The sequence below is a fragment of the Strigops habroptila genome, chromosome 2, assembly GCF_004027225.2.
Source record: "Strigops habroptila isolate Jane chromosome 2, bStrHab1.2.pri, whole genome shotgun sequence".
Classification (NCBI taxonomy): domain Eukaryota; kingdom Metazoa; phylum Chordata; class Aves; order Psittaciformes; family Psittacidae; genus Strigops; species Strigops habroptila.
In genome coordinates, this window is record NC_044278.2 from 55,330,482 (window position 1) to 55,352,632 (window position 22,151).

The window sequence follows — 22,151 nt, forward strand, 5'->3', positions numbered from 1 at the left end:
GTTTCTTGGAAGAGTAGATGGAGACGTGCTGATTTTTGTGAGCTTCTAGGATGTTGTTTTTGAACTTTCAGAAATAGTGGTTTTGATATTTTGTATTGATTTGATGAAATGCATCTGGTTTCTGTAATTTTCATCAGGCTAGAGATTATGAATACAATGATAATCGCTTCCATCGGTATGCTCGCCTAGATAACAACTTCAGAAATTGGCAGATGTGAAATGGATTTTACTTCAGTGATGTAACACTGTGCCCAAACTGTGTAGTTATAGAAGCACTTGTAACTAAGATTGCCTGTAAGATTAACACCATTCTCATATATACTGAAGACTTTATAAGAATGGGAACAAAATAACTTCAAAGCATTGTTCTTGTCAGACTCAAATAGTAGATTTGACTTTTTTTTTTTCTTTTTTCTTTATACCTTTTGCCTCATTAATTTGAGTGCAAGTTTTGATAAAGGAAAACTGTACCTAGCTATTCTGTGTATAGACAAGTGATGGAAAATATAAGCAGTTCTTGTAAGTGTATTGCTTTTTTTTTGTTCACAGGGACCACAGCTGGTGCAGAGTCTAGCTTCCAGAAATATTGTGAAGATAGCAGCACATTCGGATGGGCATCACTATCTTGCTTTGTCAGCAAATGGTGAAGTTTTCTCATGGGGTTGTGGAGATGGTGGAAGACTAGGCCATGGAGATACAGTGTATGTAATAAAAATAATCATAGCAGTTATTTGCCAGTGTTCTGAATCCATAGTAAAAACTGTTGTGTAAAGAAGCACGTTCAGCATTTGACATTAGTCTCTGTTATTGAACAGAAGTTGAATTCTCCCTGCATGTTTTCTCTGTCTCTAATATTCCTGGTTCTGTATTAATTCTACTTTCTGAGATACTTGTAGATAGAGGGTGCAGTAGTGGTTGCGCTGTTATTAGGTCCTTTATTCATGGTTTTATGAATCCACAGCACATTTTCTCTAGAAACATTGGCTCAGATGTTGGAGTGGGGTCATCATTTCCTATGCAGTCATGTTGCATGTATTTTTGTCTCTTGCGTTAAACAATAACATTACAGTCCTACTTCTGTGTAGGAGCACATGGGTGTTCTGTGGGGAGTATACATTAATGTATTTTAGAGGTTTTAAGTGTCTTTCCCCAGTGCTGAATTCCCTATAAAAGCAAAGGAGTTACTACACAAGGGTTAGCAGTGACATGAAATTAATTGTTCAGATATAGTCACTAAAGATAATATAATAAACAAATATTTGAGAATACTGCATTAATTTAATTGGCAATAGAAGTCATAGTTGTCAGACATTCCTTCAGTGTTTTGTATGTTGTAGAACAACCCGAACTTGATTTTTGGCTTATAGCTCTATTTATATCTTTGAACTTCAGACTAATAATAATGTTTGCAGGTAGAATTGCAGCAATTGTTTTCTAACAAGTATGTCACACCTTTTATTATCTACTCATCGGCTCACATTTTGTGAAGTATGTCACTTTTTCTTTAAATAGCCCTCTGGAGGAACCTAAGATGATATCTGCTTTATCTGGAAAGCAAGCTGGGAAACATGTTGTTCATATTGCATGTGGAAGCACCTATAGTGCAGCCATTACTGCTGAAGGAGAGCTATATACATGGGGAAGAGGAAACTATGGCAGGCTTGGCCATGGTATGTTACCTGATATCTTAAAGTAAATTGTTTGTCAAAGAATTGTTCAGTGCCTGTCTCAAGTGATCTTTTATCCAACTCACCTAAAGCTTATTTGAGAACCGTATGTGATTTCAGATTAATCAAAATGATTAAGGGAGAGATTGTCTCAAACCCACTAAATTTCTATGAGTTATGTGAAAATAAGCAATTGGATGGAGAAGAAAAATCTGCAGTTTTCTGTTCCCTTCCTTGTGAAGCAAAGACTATCTATCTCATGGGTTAAATCCATATCAGATACCTAAGAAACCTTACGGGAGCTTAGACATGATGCTCCAACCTGAAAACAAAACCAAACCAACACCCTCCCATCCCCACACAACAAAACACCCAAAAGCAATTTAAAAAAAAAATCCAAACCCACACAATAGCCAAACAAAATGAAACCAAAGAACCTACCAGACCTTCTTGGTTTTGCTTCTCACAGAACTACTTTGTTTTGAAGGTTCCAGTGAAGATCAGACCATCCCAATGCTGGTCACAGGACTGAAAGGACTCAAAGTTATTGATGTGTCCTGTGGGAGTGGAGATGCTCAGACTCTTGCAGTTACTGAAAATGGTTGGTAGCAAAACATAACTTAACACTTTAAGCTTATCTTTTCTTCCTTTCATTATAAAGATATTTATACTGTAGATATGATTATTTCTAATGGCTTGAACTCTGTAAAAATGTGAAGCTGAAATTCCTTTTGGGGAAAGTTATGCAAAATGTGTGATTGCACATATAATGTATGCAGATATAATCTCATGCGTAGATATGCTAGTTATTAATTATGAATCTGCATATATATTTCCATATATGGCATATATATGTAAAATTACCATGGAAATGTGTGTATAATATACACACAGAATATTACATATAGGTACATATGCATCAAAGTTTTATTCATTATTATGTGAGTGCAAATAACTCATGTTGTCACAACAGCCAGAATTTTGAGTAGGAGAGTTGTCTGTGTTAACCCATGGAAAGTGCCAAAGAGAGGCCGTACTGAAATTCTACTTTCCAGCTTCCCTGAATGAGGTGCCTAGGGTGTTACAGATTCAAAACCTGAATTTCACTGTGTGAGGTTAAGCACCAGAGTCATCCCTGAGAAAGCAGGTAGTGTTTGGAAGCTCTTGGTAGCTGGTTATTTGGATATGCAAAATTTAAAGGCTGAAAGATTTAAAAGCTGCAAGATTTACCCATTCAGGAAATGGAAACCCAAATACCTCCTCCTTTCCCCCCTGGTGTCCTTCTTGCATGCTTCCATTGCTTATCAGAGTACCTTGGAGACTAGCTTATGCAAGTAAGGAACGTAAATGCATCAGAATGTAAACCAAGACTTTCTTTTTGGACAAGTATGTGTTTACCATTCTTGAACGATAATTTTATTTAATGCAGATGCAGAATGACTTGGACTATTTCGAAGTTCCTACATCAGGGATTAGATTTAGTAGTGTGTTTCAAAAGTATATGATAGACAATGGCACTTTTAATCACGTTTTGTGAAATGATTGAATGACAAGAACTGAAAATTTAAAACAGGTTTCGCAGCCTATTTGGCCCTTTAACGTCGAAAAAGATTTTGCAAGTTCTTGTAATGTCTTACAATAAAAGAAGGCAGTTTTTAACCACAGGTTTGGTTTGCAGTAAGTCCTGTACGTTGTATGTTTTTAAGAAGGACTTTCTGTACACTAATGAATTTTCAGTGCATGTTATGTGCTACATGTTAGTTTTATCAACATGAAAACTTTTCAAATATTTTTCTTCTTATTTTCATAAAGAATTAAAAATTGATTTATAACTGCTATTCTTAAATTATAATTTGAAAATTCTGCTCATTATAGAATCTCATCTTTCTAAGAACTTGCTTGTCAAAACAGATAACTTCATTGCATGAAAAAGTAATGCAGTATTTTTTGTTTTCTTTCTCTTGATTTAAAGGCCAAGTGTGGTCTTGGGGTGATGGAGATTATGGAAAACTGGGAAGAGGAGGCAGTGATGGTTGCAAGACTCCCAAGTTAATAGAAAAACTTCAAGATCTGGACATTGTGAAAGTACGCTGTGGGAGTCAGTTTTCTATTGCTTTAACCAAAGATGGCCAGGTCTACACCTGGGGCAAAGGTGACAATCAGAGACTTGGGCATGGAACGGAAGAGCATGTTCGATATCCCAAGCTGCTGGACGGCTTGAAAGGTAGTTATCAGAACTGGAAATATTCCAGAGTTCTTTTCGCTGTTGTTGAAATCTTTTATGGGACACTAATGACCTCAACTTTAAGAATGATGATACCATGTACTCTCTCATACTCTATGCTAGTTGCATTGAAGAAGGTAATAGTGCACATTTCCCATGACTTCTGCATTTATACCTTTAAAATTCTAGCAGACTTAGAGACACTATATTATGACTACTTTCAATGCTGCTTGTCTTCTATTCTTCTGCTTTTCTTTGATTATGATTTAAATACGTGTTTATGTGAACCTGTATCTTTGCATTGTCATGCAAATAAATACATAAATTAAAAAAATATGTTTATGCTTAGATTAAGGCATGTGAATGGAATAAAGGACAATCACAGGCAACAAATAATGTCGTTAAAGCTTGTAATGTCGTTTGTGCCAGTACTTTTGACTGTTTTGTAGCAAAGTGAAGATTACTTCTTGCGTTTGAGAGAAACCTGAGTTCTATAGGAGAAGATGAGTAAGAAACATCCTTTATTGCTCTGTCATTCCTAAAATTGTTATTCATATATGATGAATGGTCTAATAGGAAGTAGCTTCTGAAATAATGACTACCATATAACTTTACAGTCTCTGTTAAAAGATCTCCCTATCTATGAATAAACCTTTCCTGAAAAACTATCTAAGTAGAAGGGATACAAAATAGAAGATATTTTAACAAACTTGTCAACTTTTGTACTTAAGCTGTCTCTTAAGAATTTTTAAATATTTCCTTGGTTTTTCTTTTGCTGTACTCTTCCAATCCACTGCTAAGGCAAAGGTGAGACTTTCGACATCCATAATGTGTTCATAGTGAAGTATGGTTGTAATTAGCACAGTTTTCCTTATCGCTGATATTTTTCTGTTAATGATTGTAACCTTTAATTAATTTTTTCAATATTGACTTTCCTATCAGGGAAGAAAGTGATAGATGTGGCAGCTGGATCTACCCATTGTTTAGCACTGACTGAAGATAGTGAAGTGCATAGCTGGGGAAGCAATGATCAGTGTCAACATTTTGATACTTTGCGGATCACCAAACCAGAGCCTGCAGCTCTCCCAGGGTTAGACACAAAGCATATTGTTGGAATTGCTTGTGGGCCTGCTCAGGTAAGTTTTATTATTGATTTGTTAATTATGATTTGTCTTTGTCTCTAACTGAGACTAGTTCTGTACACTAATCCTAGTCCTTCTTTCTGTGTTTGCATGACTTTTTTTATTCTTATTTCTTATTCTGAATAAATGAGGGCTTGGAAAAAAAAGTCTTACGCAGTTCCTCTGCCAGAAAGGGTTGACTAGCTTTCCTTTTCTTGGGTATTCTGTGAAGTAGCTATTTACCAGACGTGTTTTTAGTCTGGTATAGCAATTGAAGAGTTGTCAAGCAGAATGTTTCTTGCAACAAAGATAGTGAGCTCTCTGGACTGGCATAACAGCAATTTGGAAAATGTGGTAAGAGAATTTTTTTTCTGGGCTTGGTAGGGTTTTGTGTATGTTCACAAGGATGCAAGTGGAGGGTTCTCTTCAACAGATGTGCTGATACTATTTCTGCATCTTCTATTACTGTTTGAAGGCAGATGTTAGCTTTACACTCCTGTCTCTAATCAGTGTCATCTTACCTTTGGGAAATAACTGTTGAACTTTGTTTCTATTTATAGAGCTTCGCTTGGTCATCATGTTCAGAATGGTCAATAGGTTTGCGGGTGCCTTTTGTGGTGGATGTTTGCCCCATGACGTTTGAGCAGCTAGATTTGTTACTAAGACAAGTGACAGAGGGAATGGATGGCTCCTCTGACTGGCCCCCTCCTCAGGAGAAGGAGTGTATGGCTGTGGCAACATTAAACCTTTTAAGGCTTCAGGTACCTTCAATTTCTTACATATTGAGCAGTCCTTGAGCTAAATGTTTCAGTAATGGATGAAAATAGGAGACTTAATGTGCTTTGAAACGTTTTTATTGATTTTTAAAAAGCGAAGTAAGTACAGTATCACTTTCTACTCTTTGAAATTTGACGGCTAATGGTTGGGTTGTTTTCTTCTTGACAGCTTTTGGATCTCTTTAAAAATGAACTATAGAGATAAAATTTAAATGGATTAAGCATGATATAGTCGCCCAATAAGCCAATACACTCAGATTTTGAGCATTTCTAAGAATTTTAAATAGCATGTCTAAGAGTGATAGTCCTCTTTAGAAGGTGTCTGACAGTCACTGAAAGTGTGCTACTTTTCCTAGCATACTGTAGCAATGTAGGAACAGTTTAGGTTATTCTTTAGGTTATTATAGTTCAGAGTTTTAGGGTATATAATTAAATACAGGTCATAATATTTGGGTATTAGTTTAAATTGAGGATGTATTTGGGCAAGCCAGCAGTTCCCTTAATTTTACAAATTTACAGATGTCAAAGTTTGTGTCTTGGTCAGTGAACTTAGTTTCTCCAGGTTTGATGACTTCCCCCTCCCAAAGTTCACATCTCTTCTTAATTAAAATTTGCTTCCCCCCTTCCTATTTCTTTTTTTTTTTTTTTTTTTTTTTTTCCAGCTTCATGCTGCCATTAGTCATCAGGTGGATCCGGAATGCCTCGGCTTAGGTTTGGGCAGTATTCTGCTCAATAGCCTGAAACAGACAGTGGTAACATTAGCAAGCAATGCTGGTGTTCTTAATACTGTGCAGTCGGCCGCTCAAGCAGTGCTGCAGAGTGGATGGTCTGTGTTACTGCCAACAGCAGAAGAGCGAGCTAGAGCTCTCTCAGCGCTCTTACCCAGTGCAGGTTGGTCCTAAGATTTAAACCCGTTTGTTTGGTGCTTTCATTTCTAGTTCATTAATAACTTCTTCCATTCTTAAGTTTCAGGAAATGAAATGAATGTAAGTCCAGGCCGTAGATTTATGATTGATCTCTTGGTGGGCAGCTTGATGGCTGATGGAGGCTTAGAGTCTGCACTAAACGCTGCTATTACTGCAGAAATTCAGGTACGTTTCAGCAGCGTCGTGGGTCTGTATAAGCAGAATAAGAAGATGTATCAAGTGTTTTTTCAAGTTTGTAGATTGATGTTATCCTCTTTTGACCTGAAACTTGAGCCAGTGTTTGTATGGAAGCATGAATCACATTCTCCTTTTTAGTAGGGTGTTTCTTTTCGTTGCCTAGAGTGATGATATCAACAAAGGTAACAAACTTTTAATAAAGCTCTATAATAGGAGCATAATTTTACAAAGCACTTTGTACCTTTCTGTGGGATTCTTGAGTTCTTCACTTCCTTGATTTCACCCATGTCTCTCCAGCAGAAATTTCAGCCATAGTACTTAAGAGTTCAAGATGAATGAATTCTTTGCAGCATCCCAAATTTCCATAGCTTCCATTTCAGGCGGGTTTGAATGTTTAATAGATGCTGACTAGGTATACAAAGTATGAAAGAAACATTCTGTATATACTATCGTCTTCTCTATTAGCTCCTCAGAGGTAGGACATCCTCTGCACAGACTACTTTAAATCGCCATATTTATGTATGGCTGTGAAAACAAAAGTGTGCTTTTCCCTTGCCTCTTCATTTGTTTTATTCTTGCAACTATATTTTCTTCTTGTTTTTTGTCTGCTTTTCTCCCGATTTACCAACAAGTGGTAAATGTGATGAGAGGAAATGCATGTATTAAGTTTTGCTTTAATGCATAGTCTAGCATTAGCATTTTCTGTTATATTCGAAGACATGCAAGGCCTCTTGATTCTTAACCAAGTCTCCTAGGGCACATTTGTTATAGCATAGGTCAGAGATGCCAGAGCCAACTTCAGATATATGCTTAAAGTGATCTAAGTGGCAGCATATGGCACTGCACAGGTTAATTTATGTTGTCTAAAACCTGGGTGAATATGTTTTCATAGAGTTCTGTATGACTATAGCTCGGTAGCAAATACCAGGTTCTTCTCCAGTGGACTGGATTTGTTACTTTTATAAGTAGAGTAAACATGCCTTCAGTTTTGAACTGTGCAGCAGCTATTGGCATGGTTAAACATACGTCGAACAGAAAGCAATTATTAACTTGGTTTGGTGGAAATTGAATTTGGTAGTTATCTACTCGTTTTTACTTTCACCTCCCCTTCTTTCATTTTATATTATTTTTAAAAATGCATGACCTTGGACTTGTTTGGAAATATTCAGTACACATTTGTCTGGTACGGATTGTTTCATTTCTGGCATAGGTAAAAATAACTTGATCATGTTAACATGAGTACTTGTTAGTAAAATGTTTCATAATCACAGTGGCAGTTTGCCCACTGTCTTTAAATTTATATACTTTTTTAGGATATTGAAGCAAAAAAAGAAGCACAGAAAGAAAAAGAAATTGATGAACAAGAAGCAAATGCATCAACGCTTCATAGGAGCAGGACTCCATTGGACAAAGACCTTATTAATACCGGAATTTATGAATCTGCAGGAAAGCAAAGTTTACCATTAGTTCAGTTAATTCAGCAGTTACTAAGGTAGTTGCTTTGAATTTGTCTTTTACTGTTGTACAGAAGATCTGTTTAGAAGTTTTATGAATTAGTCAACTAAAGGATGACTAATTTTGGTTAGCAGATAAATAGTGTCCTGCTAGCATTTTAGCTCCTCAGAATTCAAAATATTGAACATTTTCCTAGCCTTCCTGTAGTTTTGCTATTTTATATTTGCTGAAGAGCAAAGTTCTATACTTAATGATCTGATTCTAGGAAGATTTACTGCCTTGCTTTTATGATTTGGATACTTCTTCCTGTACTCTGAAAGTCTATGTAACAAATAAAGGACAAACACTCAAAGCCTGTCCTTATGAAGTATGAGATTCAGCACAGATTTATTTAGAATGGAATATTTTTCCTGAAAGAGACTGTGGCTGGGGCTGTAAGTGGGAAGAAACACGAATTTTAAATTATTGACACTGAGAAAGAATTGTGAATGCATGACCAACAGGGTGTTGAGAACAAAGCTTCTTTATGTCAGCTACAGCAGTATTTAATATGTAGCATATGTAACAGGAAGTAATTATGAGATTACCAAGAGATTTATTGTGCTTTTTCACTTAATTGTGCTGGTAATCAAGTAATTTAATCAATACTGAGACTCTTCTGAGCTGCATAATGTCATGACTTTCATTGCAGCCTTTCAGTGAAAATGGTTAGATTATGTTTTTTGTAGTGAGTGATTGACAAAAGGACCAGAATTGTTGTACTTTTTATAAATCCTGTAAAACAGAATGCCTCTGCAAAAACCATTGACTTTTTGGGTACTATGATGCAAAGAAGGGAACATCCTACAAACAAACTTTGCATAGGTTTCTTATATAGCTGTGTAGAACTCTAGCCAAAGCTTAACCTGTGTTTCTGTGGACTGTCTTCAATATCAGCTCCCTTTAAGTACTTTACAATACTTTTGTATCAATTAGGAACATCGCTTCACAGACAATAGTCAAACTAAAAGATGTTGCTCGTCGCATTTCTTCCTGCATGGACCATGAACATTGTAGCAAAGAGAGATCTGCTTCTCTGGACCTGTTGCTCCGTTTTCAGCGTCTGCTTGTTAGTAAACTTTACCCAGGAGATTGTGTTGGGCAGGTCCCTAATACATACAGTAAGTTACTGTATAAAAACAAGCCCCCTTCTCCCAGCATTTCTGTAATACCTTTTTTAGAGGACATTAGTTTCTTATTTTAATTTATCTTGTCTCATTTATCAGCCTGGTTGCTGAGTCTGTCTGAAAAGGGTTTGAAAGTAGTTTCTTTAATTTTTTCTGTAAAGGAAAATTTCTCTTCTGAAGGTAACAGGATCTAGATAATAAATCTATAAACTTTTAAAGTTTTAAAAAGATGTTGTTTCTTAGCGCAGTGCTAATACTGAGTAGCTGCATTTCAGAAGAGTTTGACAGCTTTTGAAATCTGTTTCTTAAATATGACTGTATGATGGTTTTCTGTGCTCTTCCTCCTTTTTACACAGGTCCTGACCTCTTAGGTGTTGGCTCTTTACTGAAGAAATACACTGCTCTTCTGTGCACGCACATTGGTGATATACTTCCTGTGGCAACCAGCATTGCTTCTACTAGTCATAGGCATTTTGCAGAAGTATCTCGTGTCGTGGATGGGGATTTAACAGGTAGTTTTTTCTTTGCTGTCTCCTTTCCTCTCGTCCACAAATTATAAAGTTATATTGTAGCTGTTCTTGAAAGTTGTAAATGACAAAAAAGAGTCAAGAAGGGGAAATTTGATGAGGAAGGGAAGAGCTTTGTAATAAAGCAGTACTAGAAGGCAGAATATATTGCTTGATGATTTACTTCTGTGTTTTCTGTGTTCTAGGCATTCTTCTTCCAGAATTGGTGGTTTCTGTAGTGCTACTTCTCAGTAAAAATGCTGGATTAATGCAGGAAGCTGGTGCTATCCCTCTGTTAGCTGGCTTGCTGGAACATCTAGACAGATTTAACCATTTAGCCCCTGGAAAGGAAAGGGATGACAATGAGGATTTGGCATGGCCAGGAATAATGGGTATGTACTATAACATCTGGGCTGTTTATTTATGTGTTCATAAAGTAGCTATATAAAAATCGTGACTGTTCATGAGCTGGTCTTGGGAAGGGAATTCTACTTTATAGTACAAATTTTTATTAACCAATTCATACATCAGTATTTCTTTCTGTTTGGAAATTCTTAAGGAAGTTATGTATAGAGGTGAGATTTAGCAGAGTACAAATGCAACTTTTTAAATAAGTAGTGCAGGTAATTTTGCATTTTGAGTGTGAAAAGTTGCAGTGAAAACAGGAGTGGTGCATCTGTGCATTTTGTACTAAATCCTATCTGTAACAAAGGCGGAGTAATGTGAAAGCTTTGAAATAAGGAAGTTTTCTTTACCCAAGGCACTTCATAATAGAGCTGTGTCTGGGGTGAAAAGAGAAGTTAAAAATGTGCTTTTCTGACTGTACAATTTTTACTGGTGGAGGGAGGAAGGAAACATGGTTGGCATAACCTAAGAGAGCCAGATGTCACACTGCTAGACAGTAGTATGTTGGGGAGAGCAAAAACTATGTGAAAATTCAATTACTGGGCATAATAGAGCAAAGTGAAATGAAGGTGCATGTGTGCAAACATTACTCTGACGTTTCTTGCCTGGATGAAATCACCTTTAGTTTGAAATAGCTTGTGTAGATGGGAAGAGTTCTAACATGTATGTAACCTTCCTTCTTTCATTAAAAAAAAAAATGATCTGGAGTTAGACTGAAATTAAAGATACAGCCAATGCCTTGTAGGCAAGCGTGTAATAAAACTGAAGTAATTTGGAGGGAGAACCGACTATAGCAGCGATTTGCCAGAATGCTGGTTGTTCTGCTCCACCTCCAAATAAAACAGCCGTATAGTTGAGCATTGCTAGGTCTTTGGTGGTGTGACAGTGGAGATCAGTTCATAAAAGAATACAGTATAAATACAACTTAATTGCATGGTATGTAGACAGGAACATATTAGTAGACGTTTTGACTTCTGAGCATATCAAAAGACAAGCAACCTTTGAACAGAAGTGAAGAATTTGGTTACGCAGCTATTAAAAGAATGTTCAAAAAAACTTTCTGTTTTTCTGCTGATGATTTCTCTATGCTGTTTTATACCTGTAGGTTCATTTTTTACTGGCCAGAGTTGCAGAAATAATGAGGAGGTGACACTTATACGTAAAGCTGATTTAGAGAACCATAACAAAGATGGAGGATTTTGGACAGTGATTGATGGGAAAGTCTATGATATAAAGGACTTCCAAACCCAGTCTTTAACTGGCAGTAGCATACTCGGTGAGAATCAGCATCAGAATTAAAGACACAAAGTACTTCTGTTTCAAACTAGATTGGATAAACAGTTTTTTAGATGATATACTGACTACCTCATTGTTTCATTAGCTCAGTTTGCAGGCGAGGACCCAGTTGTTGCTTTGGAAGCTGCTTTGCAATTTGAAGACACACGGGAATCAATGCATGCCTTCTGTGTTGGCCAGTATATGGAGGTAAAAATGTTATATATTAATGGATACATACCTTCTAAAGTAAAGTGTTGCTTTGCTATCAGAATCCTTGTTGGAGCTCAGTTGTAGCTTTCAACTATCATTTCTTTTTAATTAGCCTGACCAGGAAGTGATTACAACGCCAGATCTCAGCACTTTGTCATCACCTCTAATAGACACCGAAAGGAATTTGGGTCTTCTCCTTGGACTTCATGCTTCCTACCTGGCAATGAGCACACCACTTTCGCCTCTGGAAGTTGAATGTGCCAGTAAGCAGAAACTTATTTTGATCTTAAATACGTGATAAATACTAGTCAAAGCATGCAAGAAAAAGTCACAGGCCAAGTAGATTAACTTGGAATCTAGCACCTCTTCAGTCTTGCTGTCTTCTGAAGAAGTGCTTTATTCTTAACATTAATTACCACACTCGTCAGGGTCCACTAATGTTGCAAGATTTAAATGGGGATTAGATAATTTTGAACAGTTAAATATCCATATTTTTTGTAATATGCATGATAGAATATTGGAAGAGAAAGGAGACTGTATAGCACAGTTATCTCACTAATTTGTGTTAAGAGTCCCTGAAGCATCTGGTGTTGGATTCTATCTTGTTGGGTATCTTAGTTTGGTGAATAGATGGTATAACTCAATATTAATCACAGAAAAATAACTAAGGCCCTGTTATCTCTGAACAGGTGATGGCTGCCCTGTTACTTAATTGATTCTCAGTTGCAGACCTCCCTTCTCACCCTTTTCCTGTGAAAAAGTTTCATCAAATGGAAGAGCTGCAAAACCTTGTTTGAAGCTGTATATGTACTTTATTTGAGGGAATTGTTAAGTCTTAATAGCTTAATCTTTCATCAGAATATACATGTGTGTTTTCTTTCTTTTAGAATGGTTGAAGTCATCTATCTTTTCTGGAGGCTTGCAAACTAGTCAGATTCATTACAGTTACAATGAGGAAAAGGATGAAGACCATTGCAGTTCACCTGGTAACACTACCCCAAACAAATCAAAACTATATACACATCGATTAACTTTGAGTGACCATTCACAGCCTTTTCTCCAAGCTATTGCAGATAATAATATTCAAGATCACACTGTAAAGGTAAGCCCTCAGTAATTCTGTTCATAGAAGATGCTGCTGAAGGGTGACAATGATGGCCTGAAACAGTTTTGTTGGTGAAAATTTTCCAGAAGTTATAGTAAAACAGTTAAAAAAGTTATTTCAGAATTACTTTTTGTAAAAGAAGTGGTTGAGTACTACTAATGGATAAAATTTGTGTATTTCGCTTATAACAGTACAGTTTCTTCTTTTGAATTTTTGAGTGGTAGAACTTTAAAATGTAGTCTTACAAAAAAAATTAATAATGCATTACTTTTCATGTCAAGTTTTAGTAGTATTGACAGACCCTGCCCACCTTCAGTTGAACTAAGATGGAGTTTCCTTTGCCAAAGTTCAAATGTATTTTGTGTGTCAGGTGCATGTATGCCTTGAAGTCCCTTTGTGCCTTGGGGTTCAGGTTTCACCCAGCTGGATTCATGGATATTATGAAAACCCCTAAAATTTACATTGATCACTGTCTTTTGTAATACCTTCAGGCTTTTGGACCCTTTGAGTTCATCTCTTTTATCAAAACCCCCAAATAAGTCACTGGGAGGATAAGATAGCAATAATGATAGCAGGAGAAGAGAATTAAAAGTTGCGTTAGGTGATGTGGCTGTGTCAGGAAAAGATAAAGGCAGTAGTAGCTTTGTTGCTTGAGCCATGTTGTTCTTCATACAAGAAGAATGATGTAGGGTATTCTCTGCAGTATTGACTTGTAATTCTTCTCTGTTAAATAGTGCATACTATGTGTTGTAGCTTACTTAACCTGTTAGTTCAGATTGCGGAGGTTATTCAGTGTTATTTAAATGCTGGCTGCAGTATTTTGGGTCCTTTCGTTTTATTTAAAACCAAAGTTAAATAGAAGCTGTTGTTGTGTGTTTTTGTAGGACTTCTTGTGTCAAATAGAGAGATACTGTAAACAGTGTCACTTAACAACACCAATCACATTCCCTCCTGAGCATCCTGTGGAAGAAGTAGGACGTTTGTTATTATGTTGTCTTCTGAAGCATGAAGATTTGGGTAGGTAGGCTTGTGGTATAGCTGTCCCAGAATACATCTTGGACCAGTTTAAACTCTGCTATGGATGATTTTGGAAATGCATATTCAGAGATTGTCTTTTCCCATTAAGGTCACGTAGCGCTGTCTCTTGTTCATCCTGGTACCCTTGGAGTTGACCAGGTAAAGCACAAAACCTTACCAAAATCTGTAGTGGATGTGTGTCGTGTTGTCTACCAAGCAAAATGCTCACTGATAAAGGTAAGCCTCGTAGCTGCTGAAGGTCAGATTATTTTTCATTTGAAGTGTTTTATTAATAAGTTACATGTTGTTCATTTTATTGAATATTTAACAGTAACCTGATCTTTTAATGCCCTTTCTAGACCCATCAAGAACAAGGGCGTTCTTACAAGGAAGTTTGTGCTCCTGTCATTGAGCGTTTGAGATTCTTATTCAATGAACTACGTCCTGCAGTTTGCAATGATCTTTCTATAATGTCTAAATTTAAACTTTTGAGTTCCTTGCCCCGATGGCGGAGGGTTGCTCAGAAAATAATTAGAGAAAAAAGGAAAAAAAGAGGTAAGGTAACATTAATGTTGTGTATTCTTTGAAACAATGAAAATCAATCTCATTCCAAGGTTTGCTGCTCTCTATTTGAGACTCTTGTTAGCTAAAGCATCAAAGCCATTAGCTTTCTGCTGCATTTTCATGAAGTTTTCTATATCGATGTCCACATGTCAGTTCCTACAGCAAGAACAGGCAGACAAGAGGTGAGGCAGGCTTCTTTGTGTTCCAGCATATTAAAGATGATCCGTCAGTATCAGTCCCTCTGAATTGGTTTTAGTAAAGTCTAACTAGAAGTGGAATCTTATTAAAAATCATGTTTTATTAAAACAGTGTAGTCAGAGAACTGTTTAACTGGAAATAATGTGGTTAACAAACAGCAAAGTGCTTTTGAAGTTTTTTAAAGATAAAAGCATATTGCAGATATTACAGAGCTAATTTAATAATAGTTGAACGTATTGTTCACGAAGAGTGCATTTCCATTTTATTACAGGCAGGTCTTAATCATTCTATATGCTTAGGTTAGTCATACAAACCTAAAAATGTGACACTGTAAAATGTTATGAGATTACATGAAAGAATGTAATTTTTTTTTTTCTAGTGCCAAAAAAATCTGAATCTGCTGATGTAGAAGAATCCAAAATCGGAAACGAAGAGAGTGATTTGGAAGAATCCTGTGTGGTACCTCATAGTCCTGTACCTATAGATAAAAGGCCCATACCAATCAAGTCGCCCAAGGTAGCATATCAGATATTGACTCAAGCTTGTGAATAAAAATAACAAGAGAAAAAAATAGAAGCTAAAGCATGATTGTTATAACTTGACATTTAATAGTCTGATAATGACATTTAGGATATATGCTTAAGTATGGTGCATTATTTTAGTGAGACCTGGAATAATTCTTAAAAATAATTCTGTGCACTGCATATTCAGAGTATGTAAAGATACCTTCTCTAATTTTTAGATAGTCTTAGAAGTTTCCAGATAAAGCTTCATTTCATAATAAAAGGTTTTGATGGGTTACTTCCTCTTTTTTTGAATATTAACGCATTCAAAATTTTATGAAGCAATTGTAAACAAGAGAATGAATTACAAATAATACTAAGCTCTTTCCTGGCTTTGAAGAAGTTCCTCCGCTGTTTTAAATTTGGATGGTTTTACATGAAATAACTTACATTTTCAGTAATTTAAAATTAAATTGTTTAAAATGTGTTAAGATTCTACCTTCCTGTTTTGCAGGATAAGTGGCAGCCACTTTTGAGTACAGTTACAGGTGTCCACAAATACAAATGGCTGAAGCAGAATGTCCAAGGCTTGTATCCACAGTCTGCCCTTCTTAACACTATTGTTGAATTTGCACTTAAAGAAGAGCCAGTGGATGTAGAAAAAATGAGAAAATGTTTATTAAAACAGGTAAAATATATGAAAATGGGCTTGCATGTGTTAGCATTCACATAAATACATAACAAAATTCCCTTTTTATTTTATTTTTTTTTTTTCCTTTTTCCTTCTTTTGCAGTTGGAAAGAGCAGAAGTTCGTCTGGAGGGAATAGATACTATATTGAAATTGGCAGCAAAAAATTTTTTGCTTCCATCTGTGCAGTATGCTATGTTCTGTGGATGGCAGAGGCTTATTCCGGAAGGAGCCAATATAGGGTAAAACTTTTTGTTGCTTTTGCTTTCACAATTCTTCAGTAAGGAAAAAGTACTTACTTTGTTGTTGTTTTTCTGTGAAGGGAACCTCTTACTGACTGCTTGAAGGATGTTGATCTGATCCCACCATTTAACAGAATGCTGCTAGAAGTAACTTTTGGGAAGTTGTATGCGTGGGCTATTCAGAATGTCCGGAACATCTTGCTAGATGCCAGTGCAAAATTTAAAGAACTAGGTGAATCTCATTTTGTTGATGTTGGCTGGGGAGAAAACTATTTTAAGTGAATACTGTTGCAGTTTGTTGTGGTGGTTTTTTTTTTTTTGTTTTTTCTTTTTTTTTTCTTTTTAAAGTTCTCGATAGTTGGGATCCTAAAATCAGTTCCTTTGTTTTTTACTGAGGATTACTTTGACTTTATTTCTGTCCATGTGTCACTCCATGCCCCCCTCCCCAAACCTCCTTAAGTCACTTTTCAGTGTTTAAGAGTGTTACTGGTTTCCCAGCAGCAGGTGATTGATTACTCATTTGTAACATTTTACCATTAACATCTAAATTCTAAAAGTTCAAAGTTTCTTGGAACTTCAGCATGTAAGTTCTTAAAGCCAAGTAGGGAATACAAATATTTCAAACCATCAATTAAACAATTCCATAACCTATTTTATTGTAGTTCCCGAATGTCAACTGACTTTGTTTTTTGTATTACTTTTGAATTAGGTGTTCAGCCTGTTCCTTTACAAACAATTACTAATGAGAATCCAGCAGGACCAAGTCTTGGAACTATTCCACAAGCACGTTTTCTGCTGGTCATGCTCAACATGTTGACGCTGCAGCATGGTGCTAATACCTTGAGCCTCCTCCTTAATTCTGGCATGCTGGCATTGACGCAAACAACTCTGCGGCTGATAGGTATTAGATCTTCTTGTTTGAAAGAAAGCACATGTTTTATGAATCTCCTGTATTTTTTACCTGTTGGTGTACCCAAGCTACAGACTTTGCTTCGGTACTTAATGATATTTCCCTTTACACCGATACAAAAACCCTATCTGTAAGCATGATTGAGAAGGAAGTTAGTTTGACAATAGCCTTTATTCAGTCACGATTTTCTTCCTAAGCCTTCGCTTTGACCATCCTTTGCTAGAATTTAGGAGTGATAGTGTAATTTTGGTGGAAACATTAAAAATAAATTTAAAATGGAAAATTTAAAATGAAAACATTAGGAAGTGCCTACTGCCTACTCATTTGGTTTCATTTGTTCTACCTATTAAAACTGTTGCCAGTCTGCATATTTAAGCTGGAAGCTTCCTTTGTTTGTTCTAAGTTGTGTGGTGTGTTTTGCCATGATTCAAGTTACCCTGTTTTTTCTTTCTTGGTTTTCTTAGATAATAGCAAACGTTCATTCTTGTAACTTGTACTTAGCTGGAGTGCTCCTAGGAAGTTTTTCCAAAAAAATTCTGTTAGTAGAACCATTTAGCTACTGGACTTGTCATTATAATATATCTATCATTTGTCTCTTATTTTGTTTAAAATTAACTAGTTAAAGTCCTGTGTATTCAAAACTATTACATCATAGTTTCCTAAAAGCTCATCTGACTCTATCACCTGTTAAGTCAGCTTTCCTATTTCTATTGCTTTTATCTTGCAAACCTTATGTGCCTTAAAGTGTGACAAAGGCACATATAAAAACTTATAGCTGGTTTTAAATTTTTTCATGTTTTTTCCTTTTTAGGACCTAGTTCCGATAACATTGAAGAAGATATGATTGCGTCTTCTCATGGAGCTTCTGCCACAGTCCTGGAAGAGTCAAGAAAGGAAACTACACCCGTTCAGCTTCCTGTTTCTGGACCAGAGCTGGCAGCCATGATGAAAATTGGTACCAGAGTGGTGAGAGGGGTAGACTGGAAATGGGGTGATCAGGTATAACTTCTTTCATACAGGTTTGACTGTGTTAAAATCTAAAGTCTATTCAGTGGAATGTCTGTGAATTTTATGTTCAAACTTTAAAGGTCACTTTACATTTCAAAGACTTGGAGAATTAACATAAAATATAGTAATTATTTGTTTAACTTCATTTTCAGAGATGAAAATTCCTTTTAGTGAGACTGTTCTGATTCATGATTTAACAGGAAATTGAATCACTTCTATGCTACAGTAGTATTATGCACTTACAACTAGATGTGTGTGGCACCTACATAGTACATAGTAAAACAGATCTAAACATGAGTATTGCTGTGGTTTACTGGGGTGGTTTCTTTTGAGGATTGTGCAATGCTTTCCAGCTTTATGCTGGATTTTGAAACATTATTGAATGTTTACTACCTTACCGTTAGGTTAGCAGCAAAAAAGAGCAATTGCATTATTATTTTATGAACTTTGAGTATGAATTAGTGTTGTTGATTGTGTAACTTTGAGCCTCTCTCTTTTATCAGGATGGACCCACTCCAGGTTTGGGTCGTGTGATTGGAGAACTGGGAGAAGATGGCTGGATTAGAGTGCAGTGGGACACCGGAAGTACAAATTCTTACAGAATGGGGAAGGAGGGAAAATATGATCTCAAACTAGCTGAGCCACCGCCGGCAACACAGCCCACTACAGAGGATTCCGACACTGAAGATGATTCTGGTAAAAAAGCTGTTTTTTTTATAAAAGTAGAGGCAGGATTTTAATTGAATTCCAAAATCAATATCTTGTAATACGAAAAAGCTTTTTTCATAGGAAATTCATGCTGCACCAAAGAAGATTAATTTAATAGGTATGCATTTCTAACCAGAATGTTTCTTAAGATAGCATTACTCTGATAAAGGAGGGTATAAAGCATGGTATCACATTTGCTGCATATTCATGGGCTGGAGAAAACAGTATTATCCAACCGAAATAGTTTCAGTTACAGACACCAGGAGATGTAAATTTTAGCATACATTAATACCATTCTACAGTGTGTTTTTATATGGCCTAATTATACATCTAGTCACACTGCTTCCCTGTTCTTGGCACTGCATTTGGAATTCCTCTTTAAGTTGCGTACTGCTAGAGAATAACTTGAAAATCTCTGCACAAAATGGCTGGTTTATATTTTGCTCTTGCAGTTGGAGAGAAGGAATCTTTTTAATGTCAAATCATTTTAGCGGAAATATTTATAACAAATTTCTTACATAGTTTGTTTCAAAACTCTTTGTGAAATAGATTAACTCAATATTAATGCATTCCTTTGCCTTTCGTGTGTCTCTTCAGAAGGAGAACAAGTTGAAAGGAATCTCCACCCTACTTCCATGATGCTGACAAGTACCGTGAACCTGTTACAGACACTTTGTCTCTCTGCTGGTGTCCATGCTGAAGTCATGCAAAGTGATGCTACTAGGACTCTGTGTGGTCTACTCCGTATGCTTGTGGAAAGTGGAACAATAGATAAATCAGGTACATTATGTAGAAACAGTCTGATTCAGCTCTGTGTTTCTGTTTTGTGCTTTGTTGTCTTGTAATTTTGTAAGTCTTTTGTTACTAGTTTTTAATCCTTTAAGGCCAAAGGATAGAAAATGCATTTTCAGAGCTTTTAACATCTTAATTGTTAGCAAAGGCATCATAAATGGTCTTGAGCATTCTTATGACATAATTGTAAAAGCAGGAGAAACACATGAGATGTGGAGCATCAGGATGTGTATGGTTAGCTTAGACAATGAATTTCTTAACAGGTTTTTATTTTTTCTGTTTGGGGACAACAGTATGACTGGATATGTCATATTCATTTCCATAGCTTCTTTGTAATTTCAGAAATAATGCTGTTAGCTACTTTGAAATGAGGAAACAGTATGAAGATGAGAATTGTTTTGAAGGCATTTTAAAAAAAATTAATTACAGGATCTAAAGCTCACTGTTCTGATTTGTCCAGAAAATCCCCATGAGTATATAGATAATTATGTAGCTGGCGGAAAAGTCAACTGTTACATGTATATATCTTTTTGTTTTTAGCTTCCTTGCCAAATAAATTAGTTTATAAAGAACAGCATAGGAGTTGGTGCACGTTGGGATTCATTCGAAGTATAGCACTCATGCCTCAGATGTGCAGCACTCTTAGTACATCTCAGTGGATAACTTTGCTAATGAAAATTGTTGAGGGACATGAATCTTTCACTGCTGCTTCACTACAGAGACAGGTAATGTGTGTATTTCCAAATTACTTTGATAGGCAATTAATTTAGCACACTTTAGCTGCCTTTAAAAATAGAAAAAAAAGTGTATATTGAAAACATTAATTAATTGGGAAAAAGATAACATGTTGTCTTGTATTTAGGATTCATTGTTTTAAATACATATCTGTAAGTTTTTGAGCCTTCAGGGCACTACAGGCTCCCTTGTTCTATTGAAAGCCTGAAAGTTTTGTACAGATGAGAGGTCAAAACAGTGTTGCAAAAATGTATTCCAGAAACTCCCATATAATGGTTCCTAGAAGTTGCATAGAGAAAAGAATAACAAAAGATGATTAGGAAAAATGTGCAATTTCATTTTACAGTTAACAAATTGTGTGTTATCTACTGCCCTTCCTTCCATAATAAACTGTTATTATTGTTTAGTTACAGTCTCTGAAGAAGCTGTATCTTTGCATCTTATTTTGGTGTTGTTTTTCCCTTGTCTCTTTTCCCCTTTTGTCTTCTCTCTCTTTCTCTCTCTCTCTCATTTTGTTTTTTTGGTGTTTTTTTTTTTTCTTTCCTTATCATCTTTTTCATGAGATTGAAAAACAACCTTATTATGGAATAACTCTTCCAAGTTTTAAGGCTCAGGGATCAAAAGATCTTAGTCTTTTCCTTGATAAGGCTTAAGCATTTTTTTAACTAAAGCCTTGTATTGTAAAGGCCTGTAAATTTCTTGTGGTCCTCTATCAAATTCTTGCCAGTATTTTTAATATGATGAACCTTCTGTCATTATCCAGGACTTAGTGCATTAGAGTTATCTGTGCTGTCCAGGGAATACTCAAGAGCAGTGAGCATTCCTAATGTACCAGCGTCTAACTGAATAACAAGAAAAAGATGAGACCTGGAAGTTTGAGAACGACGTGTTATCGACAGAGGTTTAGAAAAATAGAGGTCTTCTGTATTGGCCTTATGTGTAGAGGATGAGGAAGCTCATAACCTGAAATACTTCTGTTCAGAACGTGCAACCCCATCTGCTCTTTGATACTGCAGCACTGCACCTTCCTATGTTCCTTGTCAGTCCTGCACCGAGTGTCTAGGTTTAGAGATGCCAGCCAGTTTCTTCTGTACACGTCAGAGGCTCTGGTTTCACAGTAACTACTCTTGGGTGTCACTGTGGTTGCTTTTTGCCGCCTTCTGTCATCCAGCTTTTTATCTCATAATTTTTAATTATCGTACCTTCCTTGCAGAACACTTGGAAACTTTGAAATACATCTTAGTACTAAGATCTGAGTCTGGAATCGGAATAAACCTTTCCATTTTGTATTACTATCTTTCCTATGTGTTTTAGTAATTTACATTCTTTCTAACTGTGTGTTTGTCTAATGTCCTGAGTATTGAAGAGGTTGGATTCACTAATATAATGTGCCAATAAAATTCTTACTTATTTGGAACTGTCACAACTTCTTTTACAATATTTCTTAGCAAACTGAACATCAGTAGCTCTGTAATTTCCACAGCTGGAAAGAAATCAGTGTTACAGAAATAATTACAAAGGAAAGCTAACCTTCTTCTGTACTTAACATGTTTGAAAGTTTCTTTAATATTTGGTGACTTAGAATGGAATAACACTGATTTTGTTCTCTTTTTAGATACTTGCTGTACATTTATTGAAAGCAGTACTTCCATCTTGGGATAAAAATGAAAGGTCAAGAGACATGAAATTTCTTGTGGAAAAACTGTTTGGGTTTTTAGGCAGCCTGCTTAGTACTTGTTCTTCAGATATCCCACTACTCAGAGGTAGAG

At 36.1% G+C, this 22,151-nt stretch overlaps 1 protein-coding gene across 9 annotated transcripts in view; it reads left to right on the plus strand.

The window, feature by feature from the left end:
* Positions 1-22,151, plus strand: part of HERC2 (HECT and RLD domain containing E3 ubiquitin protein ligase 2) — a 106,120-nt gene that overhangs the window by 33,928 nt on the left and 50,041 nt on the right. For 7 of the 9 annotated variants that reach the window (XM_030477852.1, XM_030477855.1, XM_030477853.1 and 4 more), the window contains 29 exons: positions 550-701; positions 1,513-1,670; positions 2,155-2,268; positions 3,640-3,891; positions 4,834-5,027; positions 5,573-5,773; positions 6,451-6,679; positions 6,755-6,879; positions 8,205-8,383; positions 9,322-9,506; positions 9,869-10,024; positions 10,225-10,410; positions 11,529-11,699; positions 11,805-11,908; positions 12,024-12,174; positions 12,799-13,013; positions 13,901-14,033; positions 14,143-14,270; positions 14,393-14,588; positions 15,175-15,311; positions 15,813-15,986; positions 16,093-16,229; positions 16,310-16,461; positions 16,939-17,130; positions 17,951-18,138; positions 18,651-18,843; positions 19,453-19,635; positions 20,188-20,372; positions 21,998-22,145. In XM_030477852.1, coding sequence (XP_030333712.1) covers positions 550-701; positions 1,513-1,670; positions 2,155-2,268; positions 3,640-3,891; positions 4,834-5,027; positions 5,573-5,773; positions 6,451-6,679; positions 6,755-6,879; positions 8,205-8,383; positions 9,322-9,506; positions 9,869-10,024; positions 10,225-10,410; positions 11,529-11,699; positions 11,805-11,908; positions 12,024-12,174; positions 12,799-13,013; positions 13,901-14,033; positions 14,143-14,270; positions 14,393-14,588; positions 15,175-15,311; positions 15,813-15,986; positions 16,093-16,229; positions 16,310-16,461; positions 16,939-17,130; positions 17,951-18,138; positions 18,651-18,843; positions 19,453-19,635; positions 20,188-20,372; positions 21,998-22,145 — 4,918 coding nt within the window. The remainder of the gene's footprint in view (positions 1-549; positions 702-1,512; positions 1,671-2,154; positions 2,269-3,639; positions 3,892-4,833; positions 5,028-5,572; positions 5,774-6,450; positions 6,680-6,754; positions 6,880-8,204; positions 8,384-9,321; positions 9,507-9,868; positions 10,025-10,224; positions 10,411-11,528; positions 11,700-11,804; positions 11,909-12,023; positions 12,175-12,798; positions 13,014-13,900; positions 14,034-14,142; positions 14,271-14,392; positions 14,589-15,174; positions 15,312-15,812; positions 15,987-16,092; positions 16,230-16,309; positions 16,462-16,938; positions 17,131-17,950; positions 18,139-18,650; positions 18,844-19,452; positions 19,636-20,187; positions 20,373-21,997; positions 22,146-22,151) is intronic. The other 2 variants (XM_030477858.1, XM_030477857.1) reach the window with 2 other exon arrangements.